Below are 13,757 nucleotides of genomic sequence, written 5' to 3' on the forward strand. Positions count from 1 at the left end.
TGACTTCTGGTTGTTTCGGGGTTTTTTTTGCTACCACAGCTTTGAAAAAAACCCAAACAGTGTATGCTGTGCAGAATATGGTCCCACTGAGAACGTTTCCAAATATCTCCACCCATGATGAGACAGAACGTTCAGGATGATTTCTTCTATGCTATGTTGAACACATCAGTTTATGGTAATACTCATTAACTACCATTGAAAATTTCATTTGAAGAATACTGAGTTACAAATACTACATAAGAAAAGACCAGTTATCAGGTCCATAAGCAATGTTTTAATGACTAAATGGACTTTTTACATTAAAATCAAAGTGAGACCAATATCTGAGGGGCAAGGATGCTCAACACAAGTTGACTCTGTGTGTTCTGACCATTCTAGTAAAACTTAATGTTCAGTTCCTGAGTAAGTGGAGCAGAAATCCGCAGAGTCAGTTTCTGTGGAAAAAAGGAGACACAAAATAATGAACAACTTTATGTTAATGTAAAAAAAGACCAGCTCAAAACAGAGACTAAGAAGTGAAACTTGAGTTTAGACCTTCGTAATTCTCTTAGCATATCTGGTAGGTGAGTCTGACTTGATGGCAGTATGCATCTTTCTACTGCTGTATCCAATTCAACATCCCTTTTAGAAATTCAGGAACGGTTTAAAATTAGTTAATAACACAAATTAAATAAGAAATTATAAATACAATACCTGTCCCACTCTTTCTGTGTTCAATGTTAAATTTAATGTATTTTGTGCTACTCGTGTAATTTCCATTTTCAGTACTTCACCAATTTTACCTTTAGGTTTCAGAATTAATAATGTCTTAAAATGCATGATATCCATTCACACCTCTTAGCTATTTCTTTGCCAACCCAGAAATTCATGTTAACATTAACAGTCTATGCTTACTTAGATCACTTCTTCAAAATATCTAATATTTTCATCTTTCATCATAAACAGTTCTCTATCACTACTTAGTAAGTTGGAATTCCACTTCTTGAATAATTTGCCTTTTATTCAAATACAGCTAAAAATCCAGAACAAAGTATTCCAACCCCATCCAAAACTAACCCAAAAGTGCCAAACAGCCAGAAAGGCTACTCCATACTGTGATTCTACATGGACATTGGGAGCTATGGATGTTGGGAACCTCTCTGCACTTCCCAGCAGAGGATGCAAGTGTAATAAAAAGAACCTTCCTATACCCAGGTCGTTTTGTTGTCAGCACAAGCCTGGTCAACAGACATGCCCTTCCAACATCCCTGCTGCAGTTACTGTACAGTTCCTTAGGGCATGATTCTCCAGGGGGAAGAAAAGATAACAGACTCCTAATAATAGGATGATTCTGTGATATTGCAAATGTCAGATCAGGGTAGTGCTGCATGAATCTGAGAGAAAGAAGTGGAATATTACTAAGCAACCTGTTTCTATTTATATACAAATAAATATGGCTTGATAAGCACTTATGCATTGCTATTAGGTAAATTTGCTTTCTGTAAAGCAAAAGCAATATGGTAGAAGTTACTTTCTACTATATCCCTTTAAACAGTGTGGTCTCTGCTTGTTAAGTTATTATACAGTATGTAATCTCATTAAGCCTGTAAGAAAGTAGCAGATTTGCCCTCTACATTTTATTTTATTAATTACATGAGTTGTAAGTCTTCAGGATCTAAACTCAAGCTGCTAGTGCTTTTCTATTTTTTATTAGAGGGTCAAACATGAGAGGATTATAGGTAGTGGCATTATAACATCTGTATAGGGATGGTGGGAGAGGTTTGACTGCATCTTGTAGAATTGTGAGAAAAATATATTTAGCAGGTATAAAAATTGTAATTTTTGTGCAGTTTTAGACCCCCACTACAGCAGCTGAGTAGAGTTTATTTTCTTCTGGCATTTGAAGTACATCTTAAGTCACTAAGATCATATTTTTCTTTTAAATCAAATTTTAAATCATACTTTTGTGACAAGCTTTTTAGTTTTTTTTAAATCAGCTTTCTATGTGGTGCAGTTATCTTCTGGATTTCCAAGACTGGTGCCTTCAAGCACATCTCAATGGAATGTTTTCTTTACCCTGCCACATTTATGTTGCTTTCAGATTTCTTAGAGGCAGTTTGGCTGTTAAACAATTTCTTCCCTTGAGGCAATACTGATTACACTTATTTATGACATCGTCTCTGAAAGTGAGATTTTTACAATTCTCCAAGGCAGAAATTTATTCTCAGCAATTTTCTTCCTTTACAGATTCCTTCAATAAAATAAATGTTAGTACCAGGTGTGTATAACAGGGATCACTCTGGTTACAAATTAAATTTAAATCATTGAGCCAAGTGGGTAGGGTAACCTAAGATGTGACATCCACTACTTGTTGCTTCAATTATCTTTCATTAACAATGAGTTAGTGGCACCTTACAGTGTTAATACCAGGAGCTCCCTAGATGCAGACCAGTGCTGAGATGTGAGGACTGCATCTCATACAAAGTGTGCACAACCCACTTCAGCTGGTGACAGATATGGGACAAGTGACCAGAGGAAAGAAAGTTTACTCAGTGTTGCTCCTTTTGTCCATACTCCTGTGCAAAAGAAAATTGGGACCACAGAAACTGTTGCAACTTAGGGGTTTATTAAGGATGTTCTGTCCATCCCCTCTGGAATGTCTCCTTGTTGGTGCCAAAGGGGCACTGCACAAGTAAGTCTTGTATTTTGGTCTGGAACACTGAGGCTGGGCACTTTAAGATGCTGAAACTATATGTCCTTGGAAGATAGGGAGATATTCCTTAGAGCCAATTACACAGGAATAATTTTTGGACACTAAGTAATTGTGAAAAAGATCTACACCACTTCAGCAGTGGACAAAAAACTTTGACAAGTGTTCTCATTTTATCAAAATTATAAGAATGCCCATAAAACTGCTAACATTGCTCCCAGCTTATGGAGCTGTATCTTCTTTTCAGTATTTCATTAGTTTAAAAATTTGTATAAGTGGCAGATATTAAGTAAAAGAGAGCATATGTGTAATAGCAAAGATGAAAGTTTCCTAAAAAAGCTCTTGCTTTTGCTTTTTCTTCCTCCTCTAAATCTCGGACTGTTGTATCAAGAATTATGTCTGATTATATTGGAAATATGAAGGGGTATGGATGAGAAACTGTTCCTGTTCTTCACTGCCTTCATCCCCTTCAATGTTCTTCACCCTCCTTTCCTTAAGTTTTTTCTTAACTACTGAGTTCAGCACTTACCCCACTCATCTCAAAAGAGAAAGCATCTCCATGGATAGATCTTCCATTCAGAGTAACAGCTTGAGGTCTCAATTTCAGGCCAAGAATTGTAATTTTATTGTACTTCAGAGTGTCAGCTCCTCGGTAGCCATTTTTCAGTATTTCTGTCTTCAGGTTTCCCTGGAAAAAGACCCAGAGAACATTTTAGGACCACGACAACTCTTTAGAGGTGACTTACTGCACACTGTTACAAGATCTCATCCTTGTCAATGAACATACAGAATGTCTTCCAATGTACACATTGAAGTCCAAGATTGTAAAGGAAGAAACAACAGTTGTATTAATTTGCACATAAGAAAGGTTTCATATATGATTATAAATTAAGAAAATTAGAAAAAAAATAGCATTTACAGCATTCATTTGGGATCTTCTTGGACATGTTTTTCTACTTGTAATCAATGTAAATTTTGTTCTTGTACCCATTACAGAGTACAGTGGCATATGCAAAGCCAAAATCCAGATACAGAGATTCAATTAGTGACCTTAAGGCAGATTTAATTAACATCCAAAACTAACTGCTTTAAAACATTAGCATCTTCCACAAACACAGTTGCTAGATATTTTGCCCCTATTTTAAGGGAGCATGTTATATATGTGCCAGCTTTAAAGAGACTGAAGGAAGACTGTATGTCCACAGAGTTTTGTTTGTTGTACTTCTTATTTACTACACATTCCACATTTAGGGGTGTACCAAGAGGACATACAACGTCATTAAACTAATTCATTTGGATCACCAGTGACAGTAATTTCCCATACATGCAATGAAGAGGAATCATCACATTTGTTATGTGATCAAAGTTGTTAAGGAAATAAAGATGAATTACACTGCTCAGGAAATGATGGATTGCTATGCAATCATGACTTTTTAAAAATATGCCAAGGAGAAACCCATGATGGAACCTTTTGCATAAATTAGCCTATGTTATTTCAGTGGTGCATGGTAGGAGGGGAGCAGAAGCTAGATCACGGTATTTGTAAGTTAGGCCTGTGCTTAGATTGCTTATTTCAGGCATCCACATTAAAAATAAGTGCAAATCCCCAGCACACTGATTTAAACTGCCTAAACAAGGAACGTTGGCTATTTTTCAGCAAATGGGGAGAGGCCTCTAAAAGCCTCTGGAGAATTTGTTAGAATACCTATATGTGCTGTCTTCTCCCCACTGGCAGAACTCCAGCACAGAGGGAGGTTCAGTATAGAGACCACCTCCCTACAGTGGTTTATTGCTGCCTCAGGTGTGGCTAAGCAAGAGAGCTAGCACAGACCCAGTACACACAGCGTGATGTTGAACTCAGCGATCACAACTGTATTAACAAGGCTACCCTCAAGCTCTGAGGCCCTGAGATACAACTCTTCAACAGACACTCTCTCTGACTGGAGAACTGGAGGTCTTGGAGAGACAGGGAGGTGATGGTCCAGGGGAATGAGTGATCCTCTCCTCCCCAAGCATCTAGTGGTTAAAGCAATTTCCCAGAAAGTTCCTGAGTTCTTCGCTGAGGGAGGAAACATATGGATATCACTCAAAGCCCCATAAATGGAAAGCAAAATGAAGTCCTGGAACTGAGGCCAGAAGCCAGGACTTCTGTACGCTGAGCAGCAGGGTCATGAATTTTCTTTCTTACTGTCTAGTTCTGGTGGGCTTCATATAAAGGGGCACTTTGGCTTAGGTCACTTAGTCACTGTGCATGTCAAAAGGGAGTTGTAAAGCGAATTAAAATGACAACAGCAGAGAGACAGCACCAGAGAGCAGAAGCTTGAATCATTCAAGCCTTGAATTCTTTATACTTCTGGGTTGTTTAAATGGAAATATAAATTAGAGGGTCTAATCCTGTAGCCGTTACTTGTACAACACTCTGTGCTGGGTTCAGAATAAATGTTGCAATGTCAGACCTTATTAGCAAATCTCTCAGGGAACAAAACTTTTGTGTTCTCTTAAAGCTAGGTGTGATTAAATTATTCATCCACATTTTTTTTAAGAATATAGAAATGTGCAACAAATACCAAGACTTTCACACATTTTTCATACTTCTACAGTTTGCTATTTGAGATGGACTGTTTTCTTTATAAACACATAATAAAAAATCGACATTAAAGATTATTGGAATGCAGATAGGGAATTCAGTCATGGATTTACAGGCAGAAGTCAAATATGAACAATGAGAAATGGAAGTGCCAGAGAATCAACAATCTAATTTGCACAGTTCAGAATTTAATATAAAACTGGATATTGTTTTTCTGTAGCCTTCCTGCAATAAATTACTACACACAACTACAGAAAACCAAAGTGATTTTTCTTCTTTTTGCTGTTGAAATATCCTTTTTTTTCTAAGAAGAAGGATTTTTTTTCCTCAGTAAATCAAGAAGGAAATAAGTTAAAAATTAAAATAAAGTCTACACGTGTGGTATTAGTTCCAGGAAAATATCTCACAAATATACCAGGCTACATAATAAAACCCATTGGTTTGCCCTGGCTTGCTCTTGCTTCTGGAAGACAAACCTTCTAAGACCAATATCACAACAGGGTTAACAAGATTTTATTCTTTTGAATAGTTTTCTGTAGACTACTTTGGGGCTTTTAGGAATACATGGCATGAAAATCATAGAATCATTTAGGTGGAAAATACTTTTAAGGTTGTCGAGTCCAACTATTAACCCAGCCCTGCCAAATTCACCACTAAATCATATCCTTAAGGGCAAATCTACACATCTCTTAAAATCCACCTCCAGGAATGGTGACTCCACCACATCCCTGGGTAGCCTGTTCCAGGGCTTGATAACCCTTTCAATGAAGAAATTTCTCCTAATATCCAATCTAAACCTCCCCTGATGCAACTTGAGGCCTCTGGTCCTATCATTTGTTACTTGGGAGAAGAAACCAACACCCATCTCTCTACAACCTCCTTTCAGGTAATTGTAGAAAGTAATAAGGTCTCCCCTGAGCCATCTTTTATCCAGGCCAAGCATCCTCAGCTCCCTCAGCCGCTCCTCATAAGACCTGTGCTCCAGATCCTTCACCAGCTCCATTGCCCTTCTCTGGACACAGGATTTGAGGTGTGGCCTCACCAGTGCTGAGTAGAGGGGAACCATCACTGCCCTGGTCCTGTTTCTGATACAAATCAGGATGCCATTGACCTTCATGGCCACTTGGGCAAATTACTGGCTCATGTTTAGACAGCTGGGGACCAAACCATGCCATAGTCTACATACAATATTCTATTTCTTACCAAATGCTAGAATTGCAGATGAAATATGATCTGTATAGATTATTGAAGTAGGTTAAGGGTTATTTACAATAACTCCAACAACTTACTATCATATACCTAATGAGCTTATGGTAGATTTATTTTATAGTATTTTTCTGCATTGAAATCTGTTGGGTTTTTCTATCAGGCTTTCTCAGGACATGTGAGAGCTGTGTGAAAGGCATCAGTGCACTGACCCTGAGCTAATCTATTCCCATGCTGCACTGCACGGAGCATCTGATCAGCACACTGGGTTGCCAGTAACATGCTGAGTCACTCCACAGGAGACCAACCATGGGAGCTGTCTCTGTGCTGTCAGACAAGCAAATGCAAGCTAAAGAATTGAGACTACATAATTCTCTGCACCACAAACCAAAAATTTCAAGTGATCAAAGATAAAAAGTTGCTGGGATATCCTGAATAGAGGAATGTAGCCCTCTCCCACCCATCCAACTGAAAGTATTCAGCAGGAGGAAGGCAAGGAAAAGGTCCCTCATACCCAGAAGCTGCAACTAAGGAAAAAAAGAAAGCTGAAAAAGTGGATTTTCAGATTCGCGTCACAGGAGGGACATTAATGATGTGTCTCACTGTGATACTCAGTGAAGCAAACACAATACTGCAGCATCCTAGTTGGACTATTTTGTATCTAGCTGTAAATGAAAGCATTAGGTAGTTTACCAGGTTTAAAGGCTGAGCTAGAGGAAAAAAGCTTTCAAGAGAAAAGTTAGACATCAGCACCTTACAATGGCTACACTAAAATACAGCTACTTACTTTGCTGAATGTATATTTAGCCAAGAAGTAGTTCTCGTTTTCAATGGTATCTGTTAAAACACAAAGCAAGGAGGATAGGTATCAAAACATGTAGCAAAATCCATAAGCAGTTCACATTAATCATAGCAAGTGGATAAAGTCACACTAAGATGATTTGTGGGCTATTTAATCTCTTTCTCTAGTCTTAGGTTGATCTCAGAGGAACAAAACATGAGAGATTGCCCTCTCTAGTAGACCAGTTGTTCCCAGTGTCACGCCTTTCTCATATCAAAATGCTAACTTCAAGACCAATCTGCTTTTCACCTTTGTAATGTTCAACATGGAGTCAGTTCTCCAGCTTTATCTAGCAGGAGCCAGTGCCATTATACTGCTGAAAAGGCAGCCTGAGGACAGCCCTGTATACAGACACTGCTTCACACCAGGGCACCAGGCTTACCGATGGAATCACCATCATCCCAGAAAAGAGACCCAGAAGCTTCTCCTTGTTCATCCAGGGCAATAATGAGTCCAAATGGGTTCAGACGGCTGTTGACAAACACATTGAGAAGTGTCAGTACAAACCTGTGGGCTCTGTCCCTTCCAAGTAACTTAACAAGAAGTCTGAACACAGTTAACTCCCATTTTAAGTATACAAAAAAGGCCATGACAGAAGAATGATACTTGTTCACCAACAGGACTCCTGAAGTGATGACAAAAACTTTGTCTTGCCTTGTCCCACTGAAGTGTAAAATTCCTACCTTTTGAGTGTTCAGGTGGACAAGTTTTCCCTTCTTTTGTGGCCTTAATATATGACAACTGGGCAGTCTGGGAGACAACTGGTCCCCAGTGCTACCTTACTGCAGCTTGGACTGGTTGCTGCACAGTGCTGTTCCCTCCCTTTCCTACCTAGATTAGCTTCTGAGCACAGTTCAGACTTGAGACCAGTATATTATCCACTGGCATGGGGAAATAATTTTCCTCAAAAGAGATTTGATTTTTTCCACCTTGTTTATGGCATTTGATAAATTCACCCAAGGAGAAGAGTTCTGCATTTTCCCTTGCATACATTTACTTTGAATGACTGACAGCAGGTTAGTGTGGAAGTAAGAGGTGCAAAAGCTTTTCTGAGCATAACCACAGAGCCAGGAGTAGGCTTCAGCTGTGCAAACGGGTCATCTCTGGCATGATTTCTCCTAATGAAATGGAGCAAATAGTGGTAGAAAAATACTGTACTTATCATCTGGGAAAGCAGCTGGGAGCTGCAGATAGTTTCTCTTCTGCACTTTCTTTTAATTGCTTTTTTGACTGTCTGTGGGTCTGACCCACACTGTGGTTGCTTGGTGATGACTACAGAGTTTACCTCTTTGTGGTGGTTGTGGCTGGTGCCTGTTCTGGCAGAATGTACCCTCCACGGATGAACAGAGGGATCTTGCTCAGTGGAGCAGACACAGTAGAATAGTTTTTCTTCCAGGCACTTGGCACTTTAAGACCCTACCACAAAAATTAATGCAGTTAAAAAGAAGGCAATCCAGGCTTTATACATATATACCACTAAAAAAAGAGAACAAGGAGTACATTTTCATCTCGATCACATCAGTGAAAAAACATACTAAAATGTGGATTTCAGGAGTATTATTCCAGTTTCTTTTTTAACATGAAAGAGGATCTAGCCCTTGCAGTTATGCATATGCATGAGATAGAAGCATCATGAATGAAAGACAGCAAATGGTCTTTAAAAATGGTATCATTATTCCATATGCTGTAGAATAAAAACCTCTCATCAAGAGACTGAGCGAAAAGAAAAAGAAACTTTTGCTTCCTCTTTTTATACATGTGGAGTCTGTCACACTTCAATTTAAGGTAAGTGATTCATAATCATTTGGGAATGTAAACTGTGGATTTTCTTCTCTTGTAAGGACAATTCTTCCCCTTTCAAAAAGTAATTACGGCATTCAGTGCGTGAAACTTGTGTGTGTCGACAACCTGCATCAACCCTTTCTGGTTTAATGCCTCAAAAGCAGGTGCAGGCAAGACTAATGTACGGAGTAAATAACAGGAAGGCTTTGCTCTTGCCCTCTGTAAATGATAATTATAATTTATGGCAAGTACCCAACCTTGGTTTTGGATAAGCACCATGTGTATAGCAAGTACAAATTGCTGGGAGATGAGCAATGCTAATGCTGATAGACAGGGCAAGGGACACTGGGGCTGCTGTCCCTGTGCCCAGCCCAGCAAGAAGCTTCAGAGGGAACCACAACAAGGAGAGTTGAATTAAATGCTCAACTTTGCAGCATCACAGTCTTATGAAAAGAGAAAAAGGGAAAGGGTTGGATGAACATCCATCTGAGGACACCAGCCAAATGCTGAAAATGACCAAACACCTTTAAAAATAAGTCTGCATTTCCTCTGAGAGCATTTCTGTACTGCCTGCTCCTCTGCCAGGATCTCTCAGGGTAGTTAACAACAGACTGATGATCCTGGGCTCACATTTCTGAAAGCTCTTAGCATCAGCCTAACTGCTCCTGTTGAAGCCAATGCTGGTCTTAGCCTGCAGATTACAGCAGAGTAGTTAGGTTGAACTGAACACTTTTGGAAGTGCAATCCTGGGGATGGTGTTCAAAAGGTCAAGGCTCGTAGTCCCTGAAAGTAGAAGATACTGGAATTTTCCACAGAGCAGACTGTTCTGCATCTCTTGGAAGCATCTTCTGGAGGGAAGCCTCACCTTGCTCTCAAAATATGCCTTCTGTCAAAAGTGATGCATGTGTAAAAGTGTATGCACAGAAGGGTTTGTGGTGAGTTCTCAGGAGTGTAGCTCAGGTTTCTGCCTCTGTTTCTATGCAGGAAAGTGTATCAGTACAAGAATTAAAACTGGGGGAGGGGGAAGAAAGAAGTCTTGGCACTTTCATGCATTTCTAGGCTGCTCTTGAAAATTCAGTTCTATGTGTCTTAGACCTTTACAGACCAAAAATAGAAAATAAAATGTTACTGAAAGCTGTGTAATTTACTCTCCCAGCTAGCCTGGTGTAGACTTTTTGTTCCCTAGTTTTCTTTAACACAGATGCTGAGGTAAAAACACTGGTGAACATTGATAAAAGTTATTTTGCTGGAATTGTACCATTTTAAATTATTTTTTAAAATGTAAGAAAATTAATCTTAAAAATACATACGGTATAGTAGTCAAACCATTCTGCATCAGGGAAGTATACATCCACAGATCTTGCTCCCTGTAATTGTTATAAAGAGATTAAAAGATTAAAGTCTTTTTTCTTTTTGCATTTCTGATATTACATTAGCTTTATTGCATTTGTGCATGGAGAGATGTATGCTGAATATTCTAATAACATCAAATCTTGGATATTAGGGCTGAGTTATTGTCATAGCAGTGGACTAGTGCTGGCTAATCTATAACACCAAAGAGACAAGCTTATGCTATTTGGGGGTTTTTACTGCCATTCCATGGGATGAGTCAATGTTACATGATTATTTCATTCTAGTACATAGCTCTGTGTCTTGCAAATGTAACTGGCCTAGATGCACTCTAACATCTGGGCAACCCCAGTGAGGTCTATGGCAGCCTTTGCAAGACAGGACTTCACATGTGAAGTGGGAGGACACCACTGGTCAGTGCCTCTTGCACCCTTCTTATTGCAGAAACAGGCAGAGTAAGGTCTAGCAAGGAGGATACACGGATATTTCCCTTGTAAACCATTTAAAGTTGCAGATAAGTAATAATAAATAATAAATGTGCTGCTAATTGCACAATTGCTGTACTTTGTTTTACAGCATGCGTTGTATCATATCGCTGCAGGGATGAAATCACGCTAAAGGCACTTTGAATCAATAACTCCAGGAACAGTTGGAATCAAAACATACTTCCATTTTTGTCACAAATTGCTTATTCTCACAAACAGATTAATTTTGATTCTCAGTGTAGATGTCTGACTCTTTGTAGGATTATGATTTAGCCCCAAGTAATTACCCAAGGGAGCAAGTGGAGTAAGAAAAGTAAAGGTGGAGAGGAGTCAAGGCATAGTTATCATTTTATATTTCAGGGTATTTATATATATGAAAATGCCCATAAAATCAAGATGCCTCCCTCTCCATCTTTTCTTTGCATTATTATGACAACCCTGGGTATTCTGATCTGCGGAAAAGTGTGTAACCACCATCTGAATCATGATGATTTCAAGGCCAGGCTGGATGGGGCACTGAGCAACCTGATATAGGGGGAGGTGTCCCCACCCGTGGCAGGGGGGTTGGGACTAAATGATCTTTAAGGTCCCTTCCAACCCAAACCATTCTATGACTCTGTGATTCCATGAGCCTTGCCTTTCTGACTCCCTAAATAACAAAACAGTGTGTAAAGCAGTTCCTCATTTTAATTTTCATGGATGTCTCACTTGCTGTCACCCTAGGACTCAAGGAACAAAGGGCAAAACGTCTCTTACCCATTTTCTCCACACAAGCAAATGCCATGCTGCAGTTTGATGCAGTCACTACTGGCCTGCAATGCCACAGTGAAGGGCTTACAGCTCACCTCTGACTCTGCCCTGCTATCTAGCACAGCCCTGGCTGCCACCTCTCACACTGCAAGACCCAGCAATGTGTTGCCTTCAGAGTTCTGCTTCCCTCATCAGGCCACAGGCACCTGGCCTTCCTTTTGTGCTGCAGTCCTCAAAAAAACATTAGGATCTCCTTATCTAGGCCCCCTATCATTTTATATGTCCTTATAATTTTCCCTTTCATTCACTTCTTTGCAGGAAGCCTCCCCTGGTTTGTCACTTGCTCTTCATGGGAAGAAGTCTCACAGTCTTCATCATCTTACTGGTCTGAGACCCTGTGAAATCTCACTACTCATCAGCTATTAGAAACCTGTGGGAGTCTGAAGATGAAAGACTGACAAATGAAGTGCCTTAGTGGAGTCAGAATGGTTTTAGATGCAGGAATAAGAATTTCATTTTAAACTCACAGAGGCAAAAGGGTTGGTTAAAAAAGGTGACTAACAGCGGCTGGTTTATATGTTTGAACATCAGCAACATCTAGAAATACATCAGATATTCTGGCAGCACGCTGATTGCTAACAGTGCCAGGATGCATCACCTGCAAATACTTAGATGTGCTCAGACATACATTTCTTGTGCTGTCAGCAATCAGCAAGGAGAGAAACCCACCCTTGCCAAGCAACGTGAGCCATGACCACAGCGCTGTGCCCAGCACAGCAGAGGAAAATGCTGCTTTTTAAAACCTGTCCTGTTAGCAGCTAACATTATCATTACCATTTCTGTAATGACTGCATTTGCCTGTGACGCTGGGAAACTCCTACCACAGCCCTTCAGTTCCAAAACACTGTGGGTGAGCAGTAATATGGAAACCGGTTTGCTTGAATATCTGTGTGTTTCTTCCTAGCTCAACAATTACTGCTCTGTGTGTGTCCTTGGAGGCTGCTGCCAGCACAATAACAGGAGCACGTGAGGGGCAGAATCCAGGCTCTTTATATCCGTTCGTCGCTTGGAGTGGCACAGAAAGGCTGTGCCCTCACTTTCATCCTCCCACTTCAAGTACTGGGAAGCTCTGTATTTACTGTCTGTGCTGCTCCGAAATGTGTTCTGTAAGCTTTGACAGTGGAGGGAAGAAAGGGATAGATATGAGCAAACATGCTCTGAATGTCACCCAATGCCCTAAGCGCAGTTCATTTCTTTTATTCCAGTATGATGGCATTTTTTAATTAAAGTACTTGCCTCATCAAGAACAGGAGCAATCATAAAGGCAGGTCCCCAAAGGAAGGCAGTATCTATTTCATGAGTCTGCTGATCAGAGGTAAATCTATGTTGAAAGTGAAATACACAATATTAATTCACATTTTGATAGAACTTGTCGAATATTTTGGTATTACTCACTGTGACAAGAATTCTGCTTCCTCAAGATATCCTTCAACACCACCAAATATTTTTGCTGATTGAGGGAACGCCAAAAGCTGGGCAGAGATTCAGAAATTACAGTAGCACCTATCTAGCTGACTTCTTTTCAGAGCAGCAATAGCGAGTAAACAAACTTAATTTCTGTCCAGCGAGCCGAGTCTTCATTGCAGGAGCCTATGAGCAGAATAGGGGCCAGGACCAGGAGATGGAACACAGATGAAAAACACTCCACTCTATGATCTAAAGCATTTGTGAAAATCCTTGGATCTGGCTTCCCACACCTTTCACAGATTTACATTTGAAATCTTTCACAAGACAAACACAAAGCAACATTTATACATAGTGTTCTTTTTAGCTGCCTCTCTAGAATGGATTAGAAACCTATGGAATTCAGTCCATTTTATTCAATGCACTAAGATTGTTTTGGATCCTGATCGTGTCCTCCATAGTGCTCAGAGTCCTGTTCACCTGGCAACATCTGCCTTCTCTTGGGAAGAAATCACTATTCCACTATATATCAGCTAATGAAAATATTGAATAGCATCTGGCAAAGAGGAGAGATCTTCCCCATCTCAGGAACCTCCACTCATC

General features: G+C 39.9%; 1 protein-coding gene across 1 annotated transcript in view; it reads right to left on the reverse strand.

Moving 5' to 3' along the window:
• Positions 1–251: 251 nt before the first annotated feature.
• Positions 252–13,757, reverse strand: part of LOC135414929 (sucrase-isomaltase, intestinal-like) — a 58,876-nt gene continuing 45,370 nt past the window's right edge. The window contains exons 17-23 of the mRNA XM_064656287.1: positions 12,987–13,071; positions 10,416–10,472; positions 8,609–8,739; positions 7,706–7,794; positions 7,270–7,319; positions 3,219–3,377; positions 252–434 (exon numbers count right to left, since the gene is read on the reverse strand). Of these exons, the coding sequence (XP_064512357.1) occupies positions 375–434; positions 3,219–3,377; positions 7,270–7,319; positions 7,706–7,794; positions 8,609–8,739; positions 10,416–10,472; positions 12,987–13,071 (631 nt within the window). The 3' untranslated portion in view covers positions 252–374. The remainder of the gene's footprint in view (positions 435–3,218; positions 3,378–7,269; positions 7,320–7,705; positions 7,795–8,608; positions 8,740–10,415; positions 10,473–12,986; positions 13,072–13,757) is intronic.

The sequence above is a fragment of the Pseudopipra pipra genome, chromosome 5, assembly GCF_036250125.1.
Source record: "Pseudopipra pipra isolate bDixPip1 chromosome 5, bDixPip1.hap1, whole genome shotgun sequence".
In the NCBI taxonomy this organism is placed as follows: Eukaryota; Metazoa; Chordata; class Aves; order Passeriformes; family Pipridae; genus Pseudopipra; species Pseudopipra pipra.